The 26,485-nt window shown below is 43.2% G+C and overlaps 2 protein-coding genes across 2 annotated transcripts; one reads left to right on the top strand and one right to left on the bottom strand.

Annotated features, from left to right (window-relative positions):
* Window positions 1-1,739: 1,739 nt before the first annotated feature.
* rpap1 (RNA polymerase II associated protein 1) lies at window positions 1,740-19,404 on the bottom strand. The gene is given in 29 exon segments (XM_034575964.1): window positions 1,740-3,512; window positions 3,515-3,599; window positions 3,601-3,624; window positions 4,156-4,212; window positions 5,492-5,668; window positions 5,820-6,068; window positions 6,148-6,267; window positions 6,924-7,356; window positions 7,805-7,947; window positions 8,176-8,322; window positions 8,710-8,905; window positions 9,615-9,724; window positions 9,843-10,038; window positions 10,146-10,316; window positions 10,447-10,604; window positions 11,571-11,741; window positions 11,826-11,960; window positions 12,140-12,319; window positions 12,520-12,687; window positions 12,758-12,859; window positions 13,413-13,511; window positions 13,657-13,772; window positions 15,510-15,740; window positions 15,916-16,080; window positions 16,226-16,388; window positions 16,598-16,690; window positions 16,905-17,053; window positions 17,173-17,372; window positions 19,298-19,404. Coding segments are annotated over 28 exon segments (4,272 nt in total). The 5' UTR covers window positions 17,369-17,372; window positions 19,298-19,404; the 3' UTR covers window positions 1,740-3,474.
* Window positions 19,360-25,369, top strand: LOC117755837 (transmembrane protein 151B). Its single transcript, XM_034575962.1, has 3 exons — window positions 19,360-19,459; window positions 19,681-20,178; window positions 22,890-25,369. Exons 2-3 carry the CDS (start codon window positions 20,026-20,028, stop codon window positions 24,516-24,518), a joined length of 1,782 nt encoding a protein of 593 aa, XP_034431853.1. The 5' UTR covers window positions 19,360-19,459; window positions 19,681-20,025; the 3' UTR covers window positions 24,519-25,369.
* Window positions 25,370-26,485: the final 1,116 nt, after the last annotated feature.

The raw sequence follows: 26,485 nt of genomic DNA, 5'->3' as shown, positions 1-26,485 counted from the left end.
ACTGGATGAAAAAGATGTGGGCACATAAACATGTGGCTCAACTGAATTTAAATGTGGTTTCATAAGGGGACTGTTGGGCCTTGGCAGATGTATGTGCCATTCTAGTTTGTTTGTCAGCAGGATTATTCAAAAACTTCATTACAGATTTGGACGATGACGGATGGGGCATCGGCCGTGAAAGAAAAAATATATATATTTTTGGGCCGATCCAGACAGAGCGGTGGAATAAAGGACTTCGGTCTATGATACCAATCTAATCGGGGGGTGCAATAAAGTGTGTTTCAATCAAATGGTTTGAACCTGAGTCATAGTTTAGTTTCCATGTAGTTAACTTTTTGAATCACATCGGTCAGTTTTGCAGATGGTGCTGTTTGCAGATTCCTGGCTGTTCTAAAAAATTCGGCATATTTCCCCGTGATTGTGACCAAACACAGTCCAGATGTGAGGAGAACCGTGTGACCACTATTCTTACCCACAGAAGGTGCCATTGTCTTTCAGCCACTAATTACACGGCAAGTAATTTAATTGGGAATAAGAATCCAGAGCAGCAAATAACCCGATTGACTTTTTTTTCATTAAAAAAGATCTGCATTTTACCAGAGAGACAAACAAACAAAGGGATGAACAAACAACATGACATCAAGCTGTCTGGTGCCAGTCACGCTCTGACATGTCATGTGACAATCTGGACGGACATCAAACCAAAAAGTCACAATCGCATTACCGATGGACTGCAAACAAAAAGAGTGCGTTAGAAGGCACAGATTGAAAATGTTAACCAATTTGTTTGTTATTTTTCAGATTGATTTTATTTGATAAATAGTATCAGAGGGACTTTGTTTCCTGTCTGGAGGCTGTAGGAGTTTGTGTTTAACTCAAACCTTCCAGTTCAGCTTGACAAAGATGGACTCCACCTGTTGCAGGGATTGAAACAGCGGCCATCTGACATCCAGACTGTATGAATACAATCTGGAGAAGCATCAAATATTCACACGGGGATAAGAGGGAAGGAGGAGGCTGGGTTTTAATTGATGTCCCAGAATTACTTGCAATGTTAATGAATTTATTCACGGGTCTCTCCCCCTAGGCGCCGCATTTGTATGGCAAGCCATCATGGACAAAATGCGTAATTTGTCAATTACGTCCTGTAAAAAAGCAAACGCCGTAGAAAGCGGAGTTCTGGTGGGTTTATTTGTTCCACTTTGGTTTTGCTTTGTAGATTGACTTCTTTTTTTTTTCAATGTGATGAATGCCATTGTTTTCCAAAAGCAAGAGCAAAGTAAATGCAACTTCATAAAAGTAACATTAACTTAATCATCAGGACACATTGAGGCCTAAAATTCACATGATTGGGATTAAAGACTTTTTAAAGAAGCTGAGTGAAAACATCAAAACTCCAAACAAAGGACTCATTTGTGGTTACGCCACATTCCGTGGAAAGAAAATCATGTTTACATTAATTTAAATGATAAGGAATATGTCACGTATTGTTATTGAACTGTTTTCTCCAGTCTTGCATCAACAAGCTTACTTTCAACAAAAATACTTCTAAACCCTGGAGGATTTTTTTCTACTTCTGGATCAGAACCTGTTGAAGAATTATTTGCATTTCTACCTTCATGTTATTTCCTCCTGCTGTATTTGAAGCTACTATGCTGCAGTGTTGCAGAGGGTCATCCTCCAAAGAAAAAACACGCTATCATCTCTAGAAATAGAGAAAACTACAGCGGATGTGCTCTGTCTGAAACCACCAGCTGCAACCAGGAGGAGGAGAGGAGCCTACAATGAGGGTGAGATGATGAAGGAGTTTGCAATGCTTAAAGAAATCAAATATTTAACACATTTGCAGTTATGCATGTCCGAACTAATAAATCAAGGCAATCTGGACATTACTGGGGTGGGATGGAATTTTTATGATAGAAGATAATGAAATCACCAAAATCTAATTTACAAGTTTCTTCTGGCAAATGTACTGCGTCTATTTTTAAATGCTTTTGTTATATTTAAAAAGCTAAATTAATTCATCCCGAAGACGGCTACATATATTAACACTCTCTGAAGTTCTGGCCAAAATGTGCAATCATGTGTTGTGTTTAACAAGTTTGAATTTGGAACTTCACCAGTGTGTTATAACAGGTCGTAAATATGATGCAGTTCATTCCTTATATAAACCGAGCACAATAGGGGATGTACAAGCACATGCACGGAAACACATCGGCAGCTTGTGGGCATTTTCCAAATCTGATTAAACACTGATTTTTTTTGACACAGCGGTCGCAGCTTCAATGGAAAAGTTAAAGTCTTTGTCAGTGAGGGTCGTCACAGTGCGTGTTATTGATCAGTGGCGTTTCAGAGGGAACAAAGCATCCTGCTCATCTGGATGCATTTTCTTTGATGCTGGTTTTTTGACCGATTGTAATCTATGAAAACCCATTGAAGAAAAACCATGTTTGCGGCAGTTTCCATCAGCGTGTATTTGTGATGCAGCCACAGGTGCTACAAAATTTGCTGCAGAGTTTATACACATTCGACATCTGGTTTTATTCACAAAATAAGACAATGCAGGCACTTGTTAAGTAGGATATTAATCTTTACTCTGAGATGCCAAGAATCGTACTGTGTTGTTTTTACAAAATGTGGCTGACACACAGTAAGTCTGACAAAGTGCTGGTGTCACAAATTAATTTTTTCATGATTAATTCCTCCTATTTGCTTCAGAGGAAACCTCGCTGTGTCTGCCACTTCATTATTAGCTTAGTTTGAATTTTGCTTTAAGCTGTATTGTGGTTCAGAGAGGTTTAAATTTAGAACACAAACATTTAGATAATTTCCAGGGATAGTCCTGTAATATTACCAGCCGTCACAGCAGGAAGGCTTTGTTTATCTGTTTTCACAGCAAAAAAGCATCTCAGCTGTGCAAGATACAGTCCAGAAAACAGTACAGATTTGTAGTTCAGATCAAAATAAAGGGCGAGTCCGATGACGGGTGTCATCTGAGCAAAGGAGCGGAAAGTGTGGGGTTTAGAAACAGGGGCGTGGACCACTGGCAGATCACTGAAGGTAAAACTACAGACCATCTTTGATGAGTCACACGTCAGTAATGACGACTGAACCCTCATTGGTCAGACTGTCATCATGTTGCAGAAGATGTAATCAAATTCTAAGATGGTCTCTAATTTAGCCCTAACTGCTTCTTCACTCAGTTCTGTCTGAGTCAACCTCATGTCTGCTTTCCTGTGGCAAAAAAGCCCCACAGAACATTTTCTCGTGACCACGTGCTTCTTGTTCCAAACCATCTTGATGAGACACTTTTATTGTTTTTAAATTATGGCCTCACTATCTCTCCATTGCCAACTTCTCTTTCCCAGAATTCTCTGCTCTCCCTCATCTCTCCTTCCAGTCCTACACTGTCACTTCTCTGTATCGTCTGTTTCTGACTCACTACCCCTTAGTTTTTCCCACTGTCTGCTTCACTCAGTCTCCTTTGACATCGCTGACGTCCTGCAGACCAGCACACCCCCCAACCGCTTCGCCCTGATGGGAGGCAACTGCTCGTACATGTCGAACCCGAACTCCGAGTTCTGCTGGGGAAGACGGAAAGAGCAGCAAGTGGTTCCTCAACACCTGGAAATGAAGAGGATAGAGAGATGGAAGTGAGAAGAACATAGACAGTTTATAGACGAAACTAGTGTATTATATCATCTACTTTTATAATTAGAAGTGCCTAAATCAGGTCAAGTTTAAGCAAAGCAAAAACTGTCTGAAAGGCTTTATTGAAAAAGTGAATTCCTTAAAAAAAAAAAAGAACTCAAAGTACCTTTCTACATGAAAAGACTAAGAACGAGAGGATCGCCACACACATAATTAATCAAAAGACATAAAAGCACAACAGCTACTGAACATTTGTGACAAATTAAATAAAAACTAAGCTCCAAGAGCCATAGATGGGAAAAGAAAACAGTCCAGCAGTCCAACAGTGATTTGGACGTGGTTCAACGAGATGGAAAAACAGCAGGAAAGAGACTTGTCTGTGAGAAGAACGTGGAGAAAACATCTTTAGAACGTGACAAAGCGAGGGGAAAGATTGGTGCGATCAATAAACACCTTGCAGCATCTAAAGATCAGAGAGAATGAGAGAGTGAAGGAGAAGAGTACCTTGTCAGTCAGGTAGTAGATTTTCCTCAGCATACTGTGTCGAGCTGCTTCGACCTCCTGGAAAAGGACGAGGAGATTAAAGATCAAACCCCTCCTGCATGAACTCGAGTGACGCACTGAAGTGTTTGAAAAAACGCTTCACATATGAACGTTTTCAGCTTCACTGCTCCGAAAGAATGTGTTTCATATTGTTGGATGTCAGCTCCAGAAATCTCACAGTTAAATAGCCGTTGCATACCGTGACGCAAATTAGTATTTATGAACGCGAGGAAGTTGCATTTGTGAGAGTCAAGTCTGTGGCTGCTCCACTGACCGTAATCAGTAACGTGAGGATTGCTTTGTAGACTCATAAAGCACTTGCACCCAATGAGTTTATGTGATGCCGAAAATGCACGGAATCCCTGTAAAAGTGCTGAGGCCCTTTTCCACAAGTCCACGGTGCAGCTGCAGCCCCTTCTGGGTCTGCTAAATCATCACACATATGCAACTTCGCCTTAGGTTCCGCTGTGGCCAATTTAGAAAAGCACAGAGCACAGCACTTATCATAAATACATAATCAGAACATATAAAAAGGAAGCAGGACAACAGATTCCATCAGGAGACGGCTTGGAGTCATTTTAGATGCCTTTCGGGAGCTGATTTTATAAATCACCAAAACATTTCCAGCGCTGAAAGAGATCACTTATTTGTGTCAATGCTGATCTTTATTAAATTCCTTCAATTTATTTCACTGACTTCTTCCATATGTTTTTTAGACTCTAGGACATGTGCACACATACATTCATACAGAAACCATTCAACAATAACAACATTGTTAGCTCTTTCAGGACATTTATGATTCTATTAGAGCCCGACCAATATGGATTTGATATTAGGGAGGTAAATTATTTATATGAAACTTTTTAAAATATAGATTTTTTTACCAAAGTATTTCTGCACAGGGATCTGTACAGGACAGCCTACGTCTCTCGTCGTCAGCTCAAGATAAAATATGGACAATCTACTGTGAGCTGGACATGAGGCTTCTCATATCAGACATTAGGTTTAGGGTTATGATAAATAGAGTTCATAAATAAAGTGAATATGAAGCAAGAATATTTTCAGCATTGCTTTGACAATTTAATTCACTTTTCAGGCTCCAGGTGTTGAATCTCTACTTCAGCCGTTTCTGCAGCGAATGCAGTTGAGATTTTCGCATCTTCAGCTTCTTTAGGTGCTAAATTTAGCTTCTGTCATTGTTACAGTTTGTCTTGCAGGGTATTTGCAGATAATTAGCTTGTTTCTAGCAATTTGTGGACGTTGTGTTTGTTCCGTGGTGTGCCATGCAGTGTCGTACCTGTGCTGCAGCGTCCTGAGAAAAGATGAAGGAGTTGACGTGAGACAAAGCCACCACGTACAAGATCGGACACCAGCGGAGCTTCAGGGTCCCGGTTAGTAGACAGCGGAAGTAGAGACGGAGGAGAGGGAGGGAGTCTTCGGGGGGAGAGGTGAAGCGCTCGATAGGGATGGACAGCTTCAAATGAGAAGACAGAGATTTTAAAATCACTTCTAATCCTCATCACTGAATCATCACAGAATATGTAAAAGAGACAGATAACAACTGTAAAACTGCTGAGAAAGATGAAAGGGCAGCTAATGACGAATAAAGGTATCATCAATATTACCTGCTCCAGAGTGACTCCCAGTGACCTCAACATCCCCATATGTTCCCCAAACACAGCCAGCCTCATGGTGGCGTTGTACCTCCTCTGCAGGGGTAAGAGGACCCAGCAGCCAAAGAGTCGGTCTCCAAAGGACACAGCTTCGAACTGAGCCAAAAGAGCTGAATATAAGTCCAGGAAGGAGGCTAAACCTGGAGGAGGGACGTTCAGGTCCAAAGAGTCCAGCCTGGAGCGCCTGCAAATCGAGAGCCTCTGTTTATCAGGATCTAAGCCTCGTTATTTTGGGCTCAAGAGCAAGAATATTACACATTGTAAAAATGTTATATCAGACCTTGTCAGCAGTCCTGAACAGACCCCAGGTCAGTTTCTGAACAGGTCTCTCCAGGAACAAGTCACTGGAACACAGGAACACACAGGAGAGGCGGGCGAGCTTGGCAACCGGAGGGATCACCTGACAACAGGACAAAAACACACAGTTAAAGAGAAGCTTCACCACCAGAGGATCAAGACTAAAGACAAGTATTTGTGTAACATAGACATATAATTATGGCTTAAAATATTATTATCAACTAGTCTGTTTGAATTATTGATTATTATAGTTTCTCAGAACCCTGAGTAATGCTGTTACCTCAACATCAACCTAACAAATGTTTTCACTCGTCTGTCTGATTACGCAAAAACTACTGATCTGATTTCCACGATACTTGATGGAACCATGCGACACGGGCCAAGAAACAACCCATTCAATTTTGACATGGATTCAAACAAAGGGGAGGATCCAGGTACTTTTTAATCAATCTTTTCAACATTTTTCAAGGGAATAATGCCTGGATCTCGGGGAGGATATCCATGAGTGTGTGCAATGTGATGCAGCTTGATTTAAGGGAACTTTTGGGCTTTGGCGGAGGTGAGCTGAGTGTCAGTTTAGTTTAGTTATAGATGGAACTGTCAGAGTCTAAAAATAGATAATTTGTTGTTTTGGATGTTCTTGTTCAAATCACTGGTCTAATGATTCTATGTTCTGTAGAGATTGAAAAGTCATCTAAAAAGGTAATTTATGTGATTTTCTACTTGACAAAATAAAACTGACTGGACTTGAACTTATACCTTTAGAGCTTCCTCTCTCCAGACCTCGAGCAGCAGCAGCCACTGCAGACAGTGGGTGACCATCTGCAGAGACCCGTGAGGCAGCTCCTCCACCGCTAATGCTCCACCATCAGGCGCACCCGCCCTTTCGTACAGGCTGAGAAGCGGGAGGAATGGCCAGTCAGACGGCAGGGTTGGACCTGTGAGCTCTGGGAGGAGATGGGAGTTGATCCAAGGGTTGCGGCCCAGGAATGCGTCTCGTGACACCAGTACGGTGGACTCCAGATGGGCCAGGTGAGTGAGGAAGCAGCCCCGGATGGATGGCAGCTGGACACAGGCTTCTCTCAGGAGAGCACCAACGGTCTGGAGGGAGGGAGATGTGAGGTGATGTGTTTCCTCGTGGAGCTTCAGCTCCCCCAGCTCTACAGCCTCCGGCCCTCCGCTGTGGCCCTCACTGCGCGGTAAACAAAACAAACACAGACTGAGTGACACTGGATTACAGAGGAAGTGAAGAACGTCAGACAACACTCTTGGGGGAAATGGGTCGTAGGTAAATTTAATCTAATTCCAAAGAAATGTGATTTTGAATATAATCTAATTTGTGAAGTTAGATTATAACAATGAGCCCTATTCATGAGGAGTTTAATCGAGTCCAAGTGGACGAGGTCTTGGATACTTGAGTCGTCACTTCTCGTCAACCAGAGTCTTACGAAAATGATGAAGAATCTCCACAGACAAGTATGATACTGTTTTACAAGCAATAATCTACATGATTATTTATAAAGGAATGTATGAAATATGGTGGGAAAAAAAGTCAGAATCACATCTCAGGCTCATTAGGCTGATCATGGTGTTGGCACCAAACCCAAAATGATCCCCGTAAAATAAAAAAGTAAACTCACGATATAAAGTCCTTGCTGAAGATGACGGTGGAGAGCAGTTCATGTGCCAAGTACTCACTGCCTGGTAGCAACCATGGCAGGAGAACCAGCGCCACCTGGTGGTAGAGTGATGCATGTTTTGCTACTTCTGCATCAATGGGAACCTGAGAAAAGAAAAATATATAAATATATGAAGTAAAAATGAGGAAAACACCATCAGGCTGGTGACGATAAAAATATAGACGTAATAAACATCAGATAAACACAGATTCAGTCTGAAGCTGTCCAAACATCATGGTTTAAAGAAATAGTCCCACCTGCACTTACACATAATTATACATGTCATCCTAATTAAACACATATGTAAAAGCCTTGGGCAGGTTTTGATTTACCAGTCTGTGTGCCAGCCTGAGCAGGAGGTAGAGGAGGTGATGCTCATGTCGCAGAAGCCAGGCTCTGGTGTGAGACAGGGTGGGTGTCGCCTGACTGCAACTACGAAGGTAGACAATAACAGGTTCTGACAGGAGGAGGCCACTGAACTGGAGAGTGGGAGTGTGGAGAGAAAAACAGAGAGAAACAGAAAATAGGAAAGATGAGATAAATGATATGGGATTGTCTATGAGTCGCCACAAGATGGCAGCAAAATGTAACTCAATGACAGGCCACAAGAATAGAATAGAAAGCCTTTATTTTCATTATACTATGATACAGCAAAGTGTACAACTATAAACTATTATAACTATGTGCCTGATAGAGCTGAGAAGATGCAGGTTTTTATTCCAAACAAATACTACACCTTTTACAAATTACTTCTTCGTCTTTGACTGGAGTTAAGCAGTTAAATACCCCAATGATCACCTCACCTCCTGTCCCCGTCCTAGCACAATATATAGTATAAAGAATTCAGACTCTTCTGTACAGCCTACCTTACAGCTTAGACCTTTGTGGATGCCTGTGAGTGTCTGCAGGAGGAGACTCAGACTTGTGAGAAGAGGGAAGGGGGAGCTGGGGCCAACCAGGCCTGGACGATCCCTCCAGCCTGGGCAGGCCAAACCTGGGAGGCTCGGAGTGGGCTCTGGGCCCTGATGACTAGACTGGGCCTTGCACACCACTGAGGAAGACCTGGTGTGACCCCCCCCAAAAAAGTTAATAATTAATCAAATGTTTCGTAAAATGGATCCAAAACATTTGATAGAAATAACAAAATGAGAATTACTGCCTCGTGGTCGTAAGCCTCTGCCAACCAGTCAGGTTGCAGGAAATATGATCACAATCTGTCTTCTGTTCCTGAGTTATATCATTGAATTATAACCAGAGAAGTGTTTTTGCAGATGCCAGTGAAGTTGGCCATTAACTATTAATTCATTATTTTATCCCATCAGACATTTGAGGTACATTTTCTCATAATTACTGTGTGAATGAGTGACGGAAATAGGTGTGGTGTGAGATCACAGTGACCTCGACCTTTGACCATCAAATTCCAATCAGCTCATCCTTGAATCCATGTGAATGTTTGTGACGGATGTGATGATAAATCCCCTTCAGAAAATGTGAGGTCCCAGTGACCTTGACTCGTGATGTTTGACCAACAAAATCTAATCAGTTCATCTTTGGGTTTATGTTTTCACCTATTACTGACATTTGCATTGTAAAGAATCAAGTAAATAACCAGCCAATGGGAATGAAAACGACCTGAACCCCAATATCATGTCAACATTATTGTAGTGTGAATACGACATTAAAAATGCTAGTAACTGTCATCTGTTTCCACTATGTCGATATTGAGTGTACTATCTGACAAAAGAAGTAACTTTAAGTAAATCAAACATACCTGAGGTTCCTCATCAGGTCGCGCACAACATGGTGAGAAAACAACGGGAAGAGAACCTCAGATGTGAGCTGCTCCAGTTCTTGAAGAGTCTCCACTGGTTTGAAACATTTCTGAGGAACCGAGATACATCATACAGACATGTGTTGTCGATTAAATTCATATTTATTATACTATTGAGGCTTCACAATGACTGACACATACACACATACAGGTAAGAAGAAATGGTACCTGTCTGGAGAGCTGATGATAATAAGCTTCTAGGTAGACGAGGTAAGCTGGTATCAGAGTTAGGCTGCTGTCTTTCTGAACTGGATTATCAAGGCTCTTAACAAATCCCTTTAAATGGCCCAACATGGAGGTTTGCAGTCCTGCGACATGACCCCAGGACACTGGAGGAGGAGGGGGACCCTCTTCTCCCTGAGAGCTGAAGTAAAAACAGAGGGAGAGCCATGTAGATAACAAGGAGAGTGGTGTGATGTGTCATGTAACAGCATGGTTTTCTTTATCTATTTCTTATTCCTCTGTCTGTACCTGACCATGCCGGCCTGTAGCTCCTGATGGCACCCTGCAGTGTGTGTGACCTGTGTGAGCAAAGAGAGCAGAGCCAAAACTCGCTGGAGCTGCAGAGGCAGCAGATGATCCGAGGGGTTCAGCGCTCGGTGAACGGACTGCAGCACCTTCACTAAGGCCGAGTACAGGTCTCTGAGGAAAAATAACGACAGCAATCAAAGACGAGCAGAGGTGAAAATCAAGCATCTAGCAGGACAACGGATCCGGAGCGATAGAACCAGAGCTAAGAAGAAAGTAAATACGCTTTGTAGTGTGAGCTTACATGTATAAGTTACAGGCCTGTCCGTAGGCGGCTGCTACAGCCCACAGCCTGTAGGCCTCAGTGGTGATCCTGAGGGCCTCGCTGGGCTCCAGCAGCAACTCACTGACCTCAGCACTGAGCAGACAAGACACACGCTCCCTCACTCCCAGAGAGTTTAACTGGGGAGAGGAGAGAGGAAGATATATTATTAATGTATACACGCATGTAGGAAAAACGGAAAAACATTAACACAATCTTAGCAGGGAAATTCAACAGACGATACAGATAAATTATGTAAGAAGTATATTTAAGAAACTATAAATGGTTCTTTATTTTATTTTTTTTATGTAGCTATTGTAATGGGAAGTGAGGTCACTCTCTGGCCCCATAATACATCTTGTGATCCATGTCCGGTCCGGTCTCTTTTTCAATGTTTCTCTTTTCAAAAGTTGGGTGTTCCTGTGTTTTCTTCCATGAAGGAAACTTTCATTGGACACTGATGTACCTTTGAGCTCAGCCATTATCTGTTTTGATGTTACCCTATTTCTCCATAGTTCTTTTTAAACTTTTCTTCTGTTCAATCTGGGGTAAATTTTCCTCTGGTGGCCACAACGTCTTAATAATACTGTAACCTCACAGGAACACTAATGAACATGGAGATCGCCTTGTAGTCTTTACCTGGAGCGTGCTGCAATTATGTTCTGCCTCACCATGTTTGACGTGCGCACAATGATCCAAAACCGACAACTGTGAAATTAGACAATAGTCTGCTTGAAATATCTCTTCAATACACAGATTTGTCGCCACTTCCAGATTTGTTTGTTTGTTTGTTTAAGATCTTTGTAGAATAAGCAACAATTCAGACCTTTTCACAGTTTCTTTGTTGTATAATGTGTCAAACCAAAGCCTGGTTGTGAAGTTTATTTTCTATTTACTTTTCTTTAGCATTGCATGGAAAGCTAGCGTGGTACGTTAGCAAGAGAGCCAGCTATGATGTGTGTCCCGGCATTGATGTAACGTGCACGTGTCAGTGCTCATCAAAAGGTACCAACACTTTTAACCACGTCTGCATATGCTGTCAAAATAGAGACATTTGATATATAAATCCTCAGTGATAATCTCTTTGACAGATTACAGACACGTACCAGTCTGGCACAGGCATGTCTGCCAGAAGTCGCCAAAACTCTTAACAGCTTCATGGCGCTGGCCTGTGGGAGTCCATAAACAGACAGCGGCAGGGGTGAAGACGGGGCTGTCCAAGAGGTGGGAAGAAACTCAGACATCACTGTCTCCATCAGGCGAGGACAGTCCAACACCTGAGGGTGAAACACAGTTTAAAATACATTTTATATACATTATATATTATAATATTTACTGTGTGGAGGTGTTGCTATAGTTACCTGTGTGGCAGAAGAGGACGAGTGCCTCGCGATACGAGTCAGGATGCTCAGGACGTCCTGGACCACTCGAGGAGATGGTCGGAAAACCTCAAGGATGTAACGTAGCCTGGGGAGCAGTTTCATTTTGAGCAGACCCTAAAACACAGGAATAAAAAAAGAATAAACAAATAATCATTCAACCTTCATTTACAGGACTTCTCCACTTCTCCACATTTACTATCATAATACTACTTTAAATAATAATACATACATATAGTAAAATATATACATATGGAACAGGAATGGAGACAAAAGGATTTATTCTGCTCGTTTACCTTGATAACATCCTGCCTGGCCACATCATGATCAGTCTTCCTCTCCTCCTTCTCCTTGGCTGTCGTCTTCATAATCTCGTCCAGCACTTCATCCTCCTCATCTTGTTCCTCCTGAGCAGACGGCAGCAGAGGGAACGAGGCCAGGCCGCGAAACCAGGAGAAGGTGGAGTCCAAACACTCCTGAGAGGAGAAACAAAATGGATAAAAACCACTGGGGCAAGACACTGGACTCATATGAACAGTGACAATTTGTTCAATATAACTTTATTTTTTTAACTGACAGTATAATAATCTTGGGATATGAATTTAACTTAAATCTGTCTGTCTATGAAAAAGACTGATGGTTTTTGGACGTGCTGTCAGACATCAGGTTGTCTTACTTCATCTTCTGCACACACAAGAAGAGTTTTGAGTGCGTGCACCGCTGCAGACATCACTCCCTCCACGCTGTCGTCCAGTGCAAAGCGGAGCAGGAAGAGCAGGCCGGCGTCGAGCACAGTGGACGTCACGCTGCCTTTCAGAACTGACTGGTATTTTCCAGCACATGCCTACAGGATAAAATAATGTGAGTGAGAACAGACAGTGTAGGTATATGTGACAGAAAGAAAGTGAGTGTACCTTTGAGAGGATGTTGGCCAGAGTGCCGAGGGCCAGACTCCTCTGCTGGATGACCTGACTCCGAGACAGCAGGAAGAGTTCCTGCAGAGAGTAACCTGCCCTCTGGAGGGAGAAATCATAAGTGTTGAGAATGAAATTGTTACAGACAAAAAACAAACCATGATATGACAATGATTCCAGAATAAAAGGCTAAAACTGACATTTTATTCAATACTAGCAGATGTTCGTAATAAATATGCTCACTGGAAAAAATATATAACAGTTTCTAAGTGACCCCAAAGTTCAAGTTGACAAATCATATGCTTGCAAAACACTGCATTCAAATGGACAATACTAAGAACTAAAATAGAATTACCACCTTGCTGTCTTTTATTATAATAATAATAATTCTAGACTTACAACCTTTTACTGTTGACCACCAAATTTGTATCAGTTCATCTTTGAGTCCAAATTGTGCCAGATTTTAAGAAATTCCCTCAAGGCACGCATTAGAAATAACTTTAATGAGAAAGGGACGGACAAGCCGAAAATGTGCTTGCAGCCATGGCTGTCACCAGCACTAAGGGATCAGGAGCTGTACTCAGCGCCATGAGCCACCTTAATAACACAAAGGTTAAACACTAAAATATGAATACTGTATTTTGACTTGACTGACCTCTGGTTCCTCTCCATGATGGTGCAGACCCAGGTGGGTGGGAAGATCCTCAGTGGGTGGAATCAAGCTCCCAGCAAAGTCAAAGCGAGCCTGCATCTCCTGTCAGGGCACACAGAACCAAAACAGACTGTTGGCTCAGGTAAACAATGTGCGTTCACTCAGGAAAAGACTTTTCACCTGCCAGGCTGCCACTAAGGCTTCGAGTAGAATTGAATGAAAATGGCAGGCTTCCTCAAACCCCCACCTTTCTGGTTCCTTTCCTTCTAGGTGCAGGCAAGTCTCTCATCCACTCCAGCTTCTCTGGCTCCAGCTTATCCATGTGGACCCATTCTTTCTGAGGCTTCACCAGCAGATCCTCCTCTGAATCACACACGCACACACACACAAACAGGTTAGACTGTGAACAAAAGCTACCACTACACTGAGAAAACCATCTTTTTTTTTCTTTGTTTTGAGTGTGGATTTTTTTCATCATCCAGTAAAAATTCATTTCAGCTACATCATATCATTAGAGTATCACATGTCATATCAAGTATGTAGTTGTGACAACACTGTAAATCACATCATGACAGCACCATATAGCCAAACAATATGACAATATAAAAACAGCATTGTCAGGAAATCAACTCTATTTAATGAGATAATAACACTGGCAGCAAAGAGTTGCTCACATTCAAATACCACACTGCGAAATGCTGCTGCTGGTGGAGAAATGCATTCAAAATATTGTATTAGTACAATATATGCTGTCTGAATCTGGTCCAAACATTTATGTCATAACTGATCAAAACATAATATGCAAAATGTTAAATGAAACCAACAGTAAAGCTGACGACGAGATGTAGGTTGTAGCTAAACTTAAAGATGCTCTGAAAGAAGCAACTGTGACGTCACCCGTCAGTTTGTGAGTTGCCGTTTTAAAGCTTCAATTTGGCATTTTGTACAAGACCATCTTGTTTAGTTTTTTTTTAAATCAGAAGTAACCATACCTGCCTAAGTGAGAGCTTGAAGAAACTCTACCCTCACCTACACCTGCACCCATTGGACAGTACTATCTGTCAATCACACAGCATCCATGCCTTAAAGCATACATGGTTTATCATCTATATGGTTATAATGGGACCAGAATTAACTAAATGAAAATCATGCTGTGTTAAAGAAGACTTGAAACTAGCGATCATGACCATAAACGCCAAGTTAAAATGTTAAGTGATGTTATCAATTGGGAAGTTGGGTTTATGGACTTCATTTTGCAACCAGTGCAGTCGCCCTCTTTTGGTCATTCGAGAGAATACTGGTTTCAGGCACAGTGGCTCCACTTTCCATACCCAGAGTCTACGTCCATTTTTAAATACAATCTATGGTAAGAAGCTGAGGAGTTGTCGGGCTATATATTCTCAACCCCAATGAGGACATGGTGCTTTCTCTTGAAGAGAAAGTAGTAGGCGAGGCAATAAATAACATTTGTCCAGAACAACAACAAAAAAAACAGTTTTACTTGTTCTTTTTTAGCAAAAGAGAAAGATATAAATAAATCATGTGCACGATCTGTCTTCATATGATCCATTAGCAACACTACGATCAGGACTGGGACTATTCTCTGAATCATCTGCAGTAACTTAATTGTGGAGAGTGGCTACTTCTGGCTCAGCCCGGCCGGCCTGCTAATCACACAAAGTGAAGTCAATGATCAGCTTTATGTCTGGACTTGAGCCATGCAGCACAAGCATCCCGCATGAGTTATACAATTAGCATCCAGCCTTTATACACAAGGGGGGGGGGGGGGGGGGGGTGCTTAAGAGACTGGAGAGTAAAGCAAGAGCAGGAAGATCAGGACAGATGAAGAGAAGGAGAGGCAGAGAGCCGTATAAGTTGGGGTGTGAGCTGCTGAGATGAGATTTACAGCATCACTGATCCAATAATTATACAGCCTCAGCAAAAGGGGTTACAGCCTCACTAATCTGAAAAAAGCAAGAGGTGATGTGCAATGATTACACGGTTTAGTAATCCACATAATCTAAATCCAGTTTGTTCCTATCTTGTGCAGGAGCTGTTCAGGCAGACGTGATTTAAGGGTTTGGTTTCAACCAATCATACCCGTCATAGCAGGTGGTGGTGGCTCTTCCTCCTCCTCCTCGTTTCCCTCCATCTCCACCTCTTGGGCTTTCTGAGACAACACAGCGGCAGCGGAGGAGCATGACTCTCTGCTCACGTTTTCAAGAGGACAATTCTCCTTGCTGCTTTTGCCCCCGGGCTGTTTGGATGGGGAGGCAGAGAACGGGACACTCTGGGCTTTGCGAGATCTAACAAACTCCACCAGTCTCGGATCTGGGAAGCAGAAATAATCGTGTCACACACTGAGGTATCAACAAAAATAGAAGAGGTTCGGATGCACGAGTCGAGATACAAACTCCACCAAATTACTGTCCATGACGGTTCATTACTTCATTTAAATCTTTGTTGGATGCCTATAAACTATCGTGTGGATAAAAGTGCTGCCTACCAAGATGAGTCAAGAGTTTCTTCTGCTCCTCCTGTATCTCCAACTGAGACATTGTCTGGAGTCTGGCCTGGTTCTCCCTGTGGATCCTCTGCGTGTCTCCCGAACTATCTGGCCCCCTGAGCCCCTGACCAGACACCAGTCTAGGAGCAGAGACTAAAGGTGGCTCTGGAGAACAGAAAGGAGTGAGAATGCAATAATGTCAAGAGTAAAACAATTTATGTTTCATTTTAAACAATAAGTAGGACATCAGTCATACACTCCTTGAGAAGTCCAACTTATCAGCAGTCACATGAAGTTAACTCGTGATCACCTGCATCGTCACACTGATCTGTGTCCATGCTAGTCTCAGGAGGGAGGTTCTGCTCAGTGGGTTCAGCTGCACAGTGTAACGGTGTCTTTCCTTCCTTGAGTCTCTGAGCTGCAATCTGACGAGCAAAGATGCTTTTCTTTCCTCCAACTGAGGACAGAGGCACCTGTGTGTAAGGTGAAATTGACTTAAAAACGAAAACCAGGATCATTTCACAAGTATAAACAAAACAACAATAACTTGTGAGTAAAAGTCTGTTGTGTGCATAAGGAGAAAATATTTATGACCATGGTTAACAGCAATTGAAAACAGTTTTCCACACTTTCTCAATCAAAATTCCGGCAGTTTGAGAAGAAATGAAATCAATATCTGTACCTGACTGCCGTTTTCTGAGCGGTGCACTACTTTGGGGAATGCCAAGCCTGTGAATGCCGGTAGAGAGATTGGAGTAGAGCTCGTATCTCTCTCCTATTTAGGGGGGGGGGGGGGGGGGGGGAAAAATTAACAACTGAGGCTGTGAAATGTGACAAGAAACAAGACCCCAACTAAAATCTGAAGAACTGAGAAAATCTTCACATCAAAATGAATTAGAAAAACAACTTGTATTCAAACTGGGAGAGGTCCAACTGAGAAAAGAGCCACTGATTCGCAGCATGAGTTCGGCTTTACAACCAGCACTTACAATGATCCTGGAGAGAACAGCACTGATGTGAGTGTCATGTCTGTCCAGCCTCGCCTCAGGATCCTCGTTCTCGAAGGTGACACAACTGGCTTTAAAGCGAGACTTCTTTGGGGGAGCTGGTGTCAGAGAAGGGAGCTGGTCTGGAAGATCTACAATAAAAAGACCGATCGACATTATGTTTGGGGCTTCCCTAAAAATAGGGTGTACTGTTTATGCTGGTTAAGAAAACCCCCCAAAATGTGGACAGTCAGCAAGTTAACCTTCGTACCTTCTATAGTGACCATGTCCCTCTGACGTCCTTCATCCTTCCCATTTTCTTCTCCTCCTCCCTCGCCTGCCTCGCCTCTCCTCTTGTCCGGCCGGCGGATCACATTGGCAGCGGAGGGGGCACCAGAGGTCAGAAACTTCTGCTGCTCTCTGAGGAGGTCTTCCTCTGAGTCACTTGGCTTGGGACGTCTCAACATCCCTCTGAAGGACACAAAAAGAATAAATGAATGCCATTGGCACGGTTGTATCTAATTATCATATACAAGTGTGTCTCAACCTGAGGCCAACCGTGTATCTCTCAAACACCTGACCCTACTGTTCCCATTCATTAATAGATATTTCATCGACACTGCAACATTACAGTTTTAAACTACATCAACGTTGTTCACACCTTCCGTCCACACTATACTCCAGGAGGTTCTTAGCCCTGAATATGGAGATGTTTAGAAACGCTGCTGACTGACTGTTTTGGTTTAAAAAAAACCACTGCGGTGTTGTAGTATGAATGTGCATAAACCAAGACATTTTTTCTACTAACTGCAGAGTAGACAATCTGCTTCCTGTTTACACCAGCATGCCAAAGTTGGTGGGTGTCCACAGAAATACCAGCTACGCCCCTGGTGACGGATAAAGAATGAGATACGAAATTAACAGTTTAGAAGCTGACATCGGGTTCATTAAACTGTGTTTGTCTGCTGGTTTTATCTGAGCCCATCTTAAATTAACCTCATAGTAGTAGGTTTGAATACTGTAAGAATCATGAGAAACTGCAGCTTGTTCAGAATGCTGCTGCTTGAGTCCTCACCAACACCAGGAAAGTGGACCACATCACACCGATCCTAAAATCAGTGCAACGGTTTCCTGTGTGTCAAAGAGTCAATTTTAAAATATTACTACCTGTCTACAAAGCACTGAACGGTCTCGTTCCCTAAATACATCTCTGAGTTACTATTTGGCTCTGAAGCATCCAGACTCCTCAGTGTTCCCAGGATCAGAACAGAGCAGGGTGAAGCAGCATCCAGTTTCTATGCTCCCCACGTGTGGAACAAACTACCTGAGGTCTTCTGAAACTGTTGGACCATTCAAATCAGGGCCTAAAACATTGTTGTTTACTGCAGCTTTCTCATGAATTCAATTCACAGCTTTTAGTTCCTTTTAATTCTCAACTATTTTCCTGTCTTTTAAATGCATTTTACTGTCTTGAAGGGATAATTCACCCAAAAAATGTATATTCACTTCGCCACTATGCAGATGGAGGGGTGGGGGAAATGTTTAAGTCCACAAAACACTTTTGGAGTTTCAGGGGTAAACATTTGGTTGCAGCCAAATCGGATACAATAGAAGTCAATGGTGACCGATTCTTCGAACGTATAAGAACAACAGAAAACAACTGAAAATGCCTCCATACTGCTCCTAAATGTCCTCTGACATCCTCCTCCTGAGCCGCGTACGTTCGTGGATCTCTTGTTTTGTTACGTTTGAAGAAGTAGTCACCATTTAACTTCAATTGTATTGGATTTGGCTGCAACGCTGTTTACCCCTGAAACTCCAAAAGTGTTTTGTGGACTCAAACACTTCCCCCACACCTCCATCAGCACAGTGGTGAGTAGATGAGGGAATTTCCATGTTGGGGTGAACTATCCCTGTAATCTGTTATAATTCGATGCTTTGGTGCTATTTCAAATGTGACTTGTCTATTTTAATGTATTTCTGTGCCTCTGTAAAGCACCTGCCTTGTGTCTGAATGGTGCTGCACAGATACATGTGCCTCATACTGTGAATTAAACATCAGCTCACATTGAAAATCAACCTGGTTAGTTTGGCTAATCTCATCACGAGCAACAACACTGATATCTAGAGGTGAAAGACGAGGCAGACAACAGTAAACTTAAACGTATCAAACGTATAAATGTCTCTTTTCTAACGTGAGCTAACTGTAACTTCATCGTTTTCACGTGCGGTGAAGTTTCCACCATGAATGTACCGTACGGTCCGCGTTAGCTTAGCGGTTAGCTTGCATCCTCTAACCTCCGCTCAGTCGAAGCGTTCAAATCTTCACAAAAAAACAAAAGCACGCAGTCACCAGAGTGTGTGTTTGTTGTGTTTGTGTTGAGCAGAGATCTGACCTTCAGCGCAGAGCAGCTTCCGCGGGTCATCAACAGAACTGGAGCCGAGCACACACGGGAGGCTTTCAGTGTGACACCGAAACCTCACCCTTCAAAATAAAAGCACTGAGGGAACGGAAGGCCTGGGGACTGCGCCCGTCCGTCTCGCAGAAGACATATCGGGTAATTTGGATGATAATATTGTGCTATAATACATTAAACCGAGTTATTTGTGGATTATGTTTAATGCATGTTCTCATTCGTGTCGCCGGACGTCCGAGATGATTCATATCCGCCTCCTTCCTCCCGCACAGTCGGACAATCTGGATGAACACACAGTGTATGCGGTGTTGTTTGTCTCTTTATTGATGATGCACGGTTTGATCCGGTGACTTCCTCCCCAGAGCCCCGGCCACACTGACGACAACCCGGGCCTGACTGCACCATGGTCAACCTGCTCTGCCTCTGCTGCGGTGAAATCCCTCAACTCCGCCCCCCTCAGCCCGGAGCGTCGGGAGGACCGCGGCGGGATCCCCGCTCCGTGCAGCCGCAGCCGCATCAGCACCAGCCGCAGCAGCATCAGCACCAGCCGCAGCGGCTTCAGCCTCCTGGCTCCGGCCCAGACTCTGTGAAGCTGCGCGGGGCCACGAAAAGCCAATGGGGGGATCTCCAGAAAGTGAGCATGTGAAATGCAAAGAGGAGGAGTGAGTTTCTAACCCTCTCCCTCCCTGACATGCGAGAAGTGCAGGATGCTCTCCTCAGACCGGGACTCTGCGGGGGACACGACGGCCAGCGCTCCCAGTGATGCTGAGGGAGAGGAGCAGGAGGAGCAGGGGGAGCAGGAGGTGCAGGAGGAGCAGGAGGAGGAAGATCCAGAGACTGGGAGTGATGCTCTGGAGGAGGTAGGTGTAGACATCAACTAAGTTTCTTTATCTTAGTTTTAAGTTGGATAAAATAAAAGACATGTGGGAATAGTTGGTTATTTCAGTTTTATTTCAAAATCATATATCAATCAGCATATGAAATAAAACAAAATAAATACATTACACAATACAGCACAAAGATATAGTGCTGTAACAGGGACTAAAAACACGTTCAGACTTTTGTTCCGGTGTTCCAGTCTGTCGCCTCAGCCCTTATATCATCAAAAACGAAATTTGAGTCAGTTGAGTTATAAAATTCCTCAGCAGAGCGTGAGAGGTGCAGGGACAATGCAACAGCCCCAGACATGTTGCTGGCACGCATACATCTCGGGATGCTTGAGCCAAATTATAAATGCATACACCATATCTGAATGACTTCAGGTAAAGTCAGAAATGATAACTGCTTCTTCCTGAAACATTAATCAAGGCCACAATCAGGTGCAAGTTTACTAACTAGACGTGTTTTACATTATTTAGACAACATTTTCTTTTGTGTGACTCTATAAGAGACTGAATTCAGATTTTGTTCTGTAGTGGCTCATCCTCTCTGTGAAATGTATTTTAAATTACACGTACGATTCCTTCCACCTGCAGCCAAACCGAATCTTCTCTCGCTGAAATGTCAGAATAGTACATTTCACGTAATGGCCACAGTCGACTCCAGTGATGTGGAAACATGCCGTCACCAGCAAATGGGTGGATGTTGCTCTGGATGGAGTTGTGTCTGACTGCTTTAATCAAGGCCCCATATACCTTAGTGTTGATCTCTTTCATTCAACCTGCATGTGTCTGCTCCATCATCCTCTCTGTCTCTTCTAGCATGAAGTAATGATTCCATCTGGACAGTCTGCTGCGTGCAATCAGGCATGAACAGACAGTAAAATGACACAAGTTCACTACAGACATTGCATATATGTCCTTTATATATATATAAATATGATATTTATATTTATATATATATATATAAGCTACAGTGGATTAGATTTTTGTCACAAACAAAATTTCCTGTTTATCATCAGCCAGCAGATTTAATTCAGCTGACTGTGACAAAGGATATACTGGTTTTCCATCTGAGCTTTGATTTGGATAAACTTGTCAGGGTTTAGAAATAGAGGTATTTAAAATGTGAGAATAAAAACATGCTGGAAAAAAACTACCCCATAATGTTATTAAGGTGAATGAGTACACAGTGTGTAATATCAGCAGTCAGGAGCCCTGGATGAATGAGATACTCCTTCCTCTCTCGTACACGAGAACCGAATCCTCATTTGCTCCATAAACAACTGAGGTGGAACCATGCAGCAAAGTGACATCTCCACCCCTGTGTCAGTGCAGTAATGGATGGCCGCTTGTCAGCATAAATCTTTTCACTCCATAAAACACCAGAGGTTGTCGACAGCAACGCAGCCTGGTCTCATGGGAAGAAATGTCACCACGACGACCGGATAAGAATATTACAAAGGGCCCCAGAGTCGTTCAAAAATCTAAATGAATGTGTCTGACGAGATGGGATCTAATTACAATATTTAAAAAGTGAAGATCCTTAACTACCCCTCTCACAGGTTATATACTGTATATATTGTAAACTTTCTGGTTTAATCTCTTCATGTTTTAAGGGTTAAACTGCAGCTTCTTTCACTGTCAGTGTAACTGATGAAATAGCTTTGTCTTTGCTGAATTGGACAATTTGACTTATTGCAAATGTGAGCACTTTGTGTTTCTTGTTTGTTTGCATAGAGCTCACCACCCATGTCCCCATCAGATGAAGTGTAAAGCAGGGAGATATGTTATTATATTATATTATATTATATTATATTATATTATATACAGTCAATTATTAATTACAGCATGATAAAAATGGTTTTAATGATTCTGGGGGGAAAAATCCCTAAAAAAAACGTTCTAAATCACAATTTATTATTGTATTTAAATATTAAAATATTACCATTTACATTACACCTATCACATAGCACCTGATGGTTCCAAACATGAATGATCACACCTGCAGCCCCCCCAAGGAAATATGAAGGTATGAGTTGATACACCGTTAAGATGAATCTACAAACTGTATACTGTAAGCCCAATTACATTTAGGGCCCATGTATAAATATGTATCCTATCACAGAAGCAAGTAACTGTGCCTCTATTACATATGTAACATTTTTATACGGTAAAATGTCCCACTCTGTAGATATCTTTGTCAAAATGTATTAACAAAAGTGTTTATGTTATCTGTTTACATTTTAAAAAAAGCAAATATTAGATATTGTATTAATGTAAAATATATTAAACTATCAAGCATTTATATTGATATCTGCCTACTAAGCTCAGAGTCAGCTGGGCTCTATTTCTAACTATGATCACTACCCTCTGGTATTAATGTGACATTTTTACTAGCCGGTGCTTTTGCCAATCTAAATTAAATTAATTTCAGGATGAGAACACCTCAGTTAATATTTGTCTGTCAGCTGCTTTGACACTCAGCCTCACAGGGACACAACTTGGTGTAATTTAATTCTGCGGATCTTTCTTTGGTTTGATTTACTTCACGCTTAGCTATGGGAAAAGCTTAGTGATTTATCATGCAGCTACCTCATTTGCACTTCTACTGCAAGTCATGATATCACTGCCATGTTTCCGAGGCTCATTGCTCTAAAGTGCATTTCCCTCATTACTCTCTCTCCCTGCAGCAGCATCCAGTGCAGCAGTCCCTGGGTGCTTGTGTCTGCCGGGAGTCCCACTGGCGCTGCCTGCTGCTCTCCCTGCTCATGTACAGCTGTGTGGGCGTGGTGGCCTGGTGTCAGCTCACCCGGGTCACCAAGATCAGCTTCAACTCTGCCCTCACCTCCTCCTTCACGGCCTCCTTCACCTCCTCCATGCGGGGGGCGTCTGGGATGGGGGGCGTCGGAGGCCACTCGATGATCTACCACGACAGCCCCTGCTCTGACGGCTACATCTACATCCCCCTGGCCTTCCTGCTCATGCTCTATGTGCTGTACATGGTGGAGTGCTGGCACTGCAGAGCCAGGAGCGACCTGCAGTGCAAGGCGGACGTGGACAGCGTGTACGAGCGCGTGCTGCGGATGCGGCAGGCCCAGCCCTGCATCTGGTGGAAGGCCATCAGCTACCATTTTGTGCGACGGACTCGGCAGGTCACGCGATACCGTAACGGGGACGCCTACACCACCACGCAGGTGTACCACGAAAGGGTCAACACACATGTGGCAGAGGGAGAGTTTGACTACAGCCATTGTGGGATGAAGGATGTATCGCGTGACCTCAGTGGCCTGGAGGAACATCCGGCCGCTCGCTTGCGCTTCACCAAGTGTTTCAGCTTCACAGAGGCAGGTCCAGAAAACGATTACCTCAACCAGAGAGCCAGGTTCTTCTCTGAAATCGAGGGTTTGGACGATTACATGGAGGCCAGGGAGGGGATGCAGCTAAAGAACGTGGACTTCAGAGAAAACCTGATCGCCTTCGTGGACCCAGATAGGATGCCCTGGTACACTTCCCATGTTGCCTTCTGGCTCGCAGCTCTCTTCATGCTCTCCTGGCCTCTGAGGGTGCTCATAGAGTACCGCACTTCTTACGTGCACTACCGCATAGAAAAACTATTTGGGTTTGAGTACAGCAGCCCGTCGCCTCTGGATGAGGACAGGCCGGTGGGGAATAACATCACTTGTGCGATTCCTCGAGTAGACACACTGGACAGCACTGAGATGGAGTGGCACATCCGCTGCAACCGCCAGGTGATCCCCAGCTACTCAGAGGCCATGCTGATAAACATGAGCACAGCCGACTCTAACTCACTGCATGACACTGAGTGCACCTCATCCTCCAACGGATTCCTGTTGGACAGCAGCCAGGCAGCTCAGAACTACGGTGCTCTCCAGAGCCAGGACGAGTGCCGGCGAAGCAGCGAGCCGCCCGCACAAGGAAGCGGGGAAGGCAGGAGGAGGACCATCACCAGCTCCAGCTGCTCCTCCATCTTCTCCTGCCGTGGAGCACTGTTCCAGTCCCACCTCTCCTCGGACACGTCTCGCCTGTCTCTCTGCCGCATGTACGGCTCCCATCGCACCGTGGCGCTGTGGAGGAGCCACAGCAGCAACCTGACGGACCCCTGCTGTGTGGACGAGCAGTGCTGCAGGTCCGACTCCAGCCAGCTGGCCCTCAGCGACAGTCCGCCCACCTACAGGGACGCTAGTTTCTTCCCAGTTCTCATAGTGCATCGGCCGGAGGGCTGTGGTAGCGAGGATGGGAGGGAGGTGAGGCGTTATTACATACGGAGAGGGTCGTCCTGTGTGGAGACGTCTCTGTGAAGGACAAACAGAGGTCGACAGGTCAAGATTGATCAGTAACAATGGACAGAGTCAATATTTGATTGACAGAATGACATTAATGACAACATATGGAGAAAGTCTGCTTTTTCAGGAAATTCCACTGTAAATATGAAGCTGCAGGTTTGATGTATCTAAATGCACTGGGACATTCTCACCTTGACACATCCTCCTTGTAGCAACAACATTCATTGAGTGTGTTTATGTGATTTTTGTTACCTCTTGAGGACCTTCTCCAATATAAACACTGACCTTGTCATGGGAACTAAAGCCTGGTCCTGATGAGGCAAACAAAATTACTGAGGTCCTGGTTAAGGTTAGGAGTAAGATGTGAATTGTGGTTAGTGTCTTACAGACCATTTACCATTTTGTGGACGGTCGCAGTTGCCCCATAAGACTACGTTGTAGCCAATGTGAACGTGTTACGGCTGCTGGTGTAGGTGATCTACTGGACCAATTCCAAAAGTTTTAGCAAGTACCATTCATTTACAAACCAAATTTATAAACATAGGACCCAGAAAATACCGGAATTCCCCTTTAAAGTTAGAGGTATGAATTTGACATGGTTAAGGTTAGGGTAAGGCTTTGATTTGACGGTTAGATGGTCCTCAATGAATGGAAGTCAATGCAAGGTCCTAATGAGGATAGCTTCGCAAATGTGTGCCTGTGTGTGTGCGTGCGTGTGTGTGTGTGTGTGTGTGTGTGTGTGTGTGTGGTGCACGTGTGGGGCGTTTGTGTAGGCTGAGGGTATTTGACACATGACACTGCATGATCTGATCATTTTCAAAAATCAAGGGAAGGAAATCTTCACCAATTCGTATGTGTGTTAAATACATGCGTGGCGACACCTCCTGGAAAACCGTCCCACTTCGAGGCATTATTGAGAACAATAAATTAAAAGAAAAGATAGAAAAGAAATGTTGCATGTCATTACCAAAGGTATTGTGTTTTGGTTTATTGATTAACAGCAAGGTGAAATCAAAGACATGAGTATTCTGCTTTTTGTTTTTGATTTTTACATAAACAATTTTTAATTAACACTACAAAGCATTAATACATGAGACATATGTGAACGTGAGGTGAATGTAAAACTGCAGGAAATAAAAGTGGTTCTGAAGGACCATTGCATATTTCACATCAACTTGTGATCTTTTTACCTGTCCCTGTCTGATTGAGATGAATGTTTTCAAAGTTTAATAGTTTAAGGAATGGTTTAACATAACAGGAGGAGATTTTATCTCGAGTTTCCTCTTAATCTCTACACACAGTGTGGATTAGCTGCCTGTTGAACCTGCTCCTCCTCTGATGAAGGATGAGCAGCACTCAGGTCATTTTGTTTGTGTGATGAGGGATCCAGGGTGTCACAAACAGGGGGATTGCATGATTTAAGAAAGACGTCCAGGGTTGGACACTTAGGTCTCTCACAGAAAGTCATTCACTGATAATCTTCCTGGTTTTTAAAATCACTGATGAAGCTGCTCTGACAACTGGTGGCCACTGGATATCGCTGTGGGACGTGAGTATGTCAAATCCCAGAGACTGAATCAGGGGGAAAATATGAATAAACTATTCATAAAAACTGAAAATTAAAACAAATCGAAGTTATAAAAAGAGTTAGAAACGGTTTGTGGTGTGCATGTGCGGTGCAAGGAGAGACAACTAGAGAAAATAACACAAAGAAAACAAACATAGAAGTTGTTTTTTAGTTTTTGACACTTCAACATGAAAATGGACAAATTTATTTAACGAAATAGTTTAGTAATCATTTTCACAAAACAAAACGAATAGAGCAGGAAGAAGAAACATTTTATATCACCTGTCACTGTCATATAAATGACAAAAGTAGAGATGGCCGTCCCCAAATTCACAAATCACTCATACATTAATCAATAGCCATTATCATAACGTACACTTTACTCAATAACTTCCCACTGTTTATTATTTTTTTC

The sequence above is a fragment of the Hippoglossus hippoglossus genome, chromosome 22, assembly GCF_009819705.1.
Source record: "Hippoglossus hippoglossus isolate fHipHip1 chromosome 22, fHipHip1.pri, whole genome shotgun sequence".
NCBI classification, from domain to species: Eukaryota; Metazoa; Chordata; class Actinopteri; order Pleuronectiformes; family Pleuronectidae; genus Hippoglossus; species Hippoglossus hippoglossus.
This window is presented reverse-complemented; position numbering and strand designations above follow the sequence as displayed.

Excerpts from the sequence above, each read along its gene's own strand:
- LOC117755837 (XM_034575962.1), top strand. The coding sequence starts at position 20,026 with ATGCTCTCCTCAGACCGGGACTCTGCGGGGGACACGACGGCCAGCGCT. Across the intron at positions 20,179-22,889 it reads GGAGTGATGCTCTGGAGGAG|CAGCATCCAGTGCAGCAGTC; the intron begins GTAGGTGTAGAC and ends CTCTCCCTGCAG.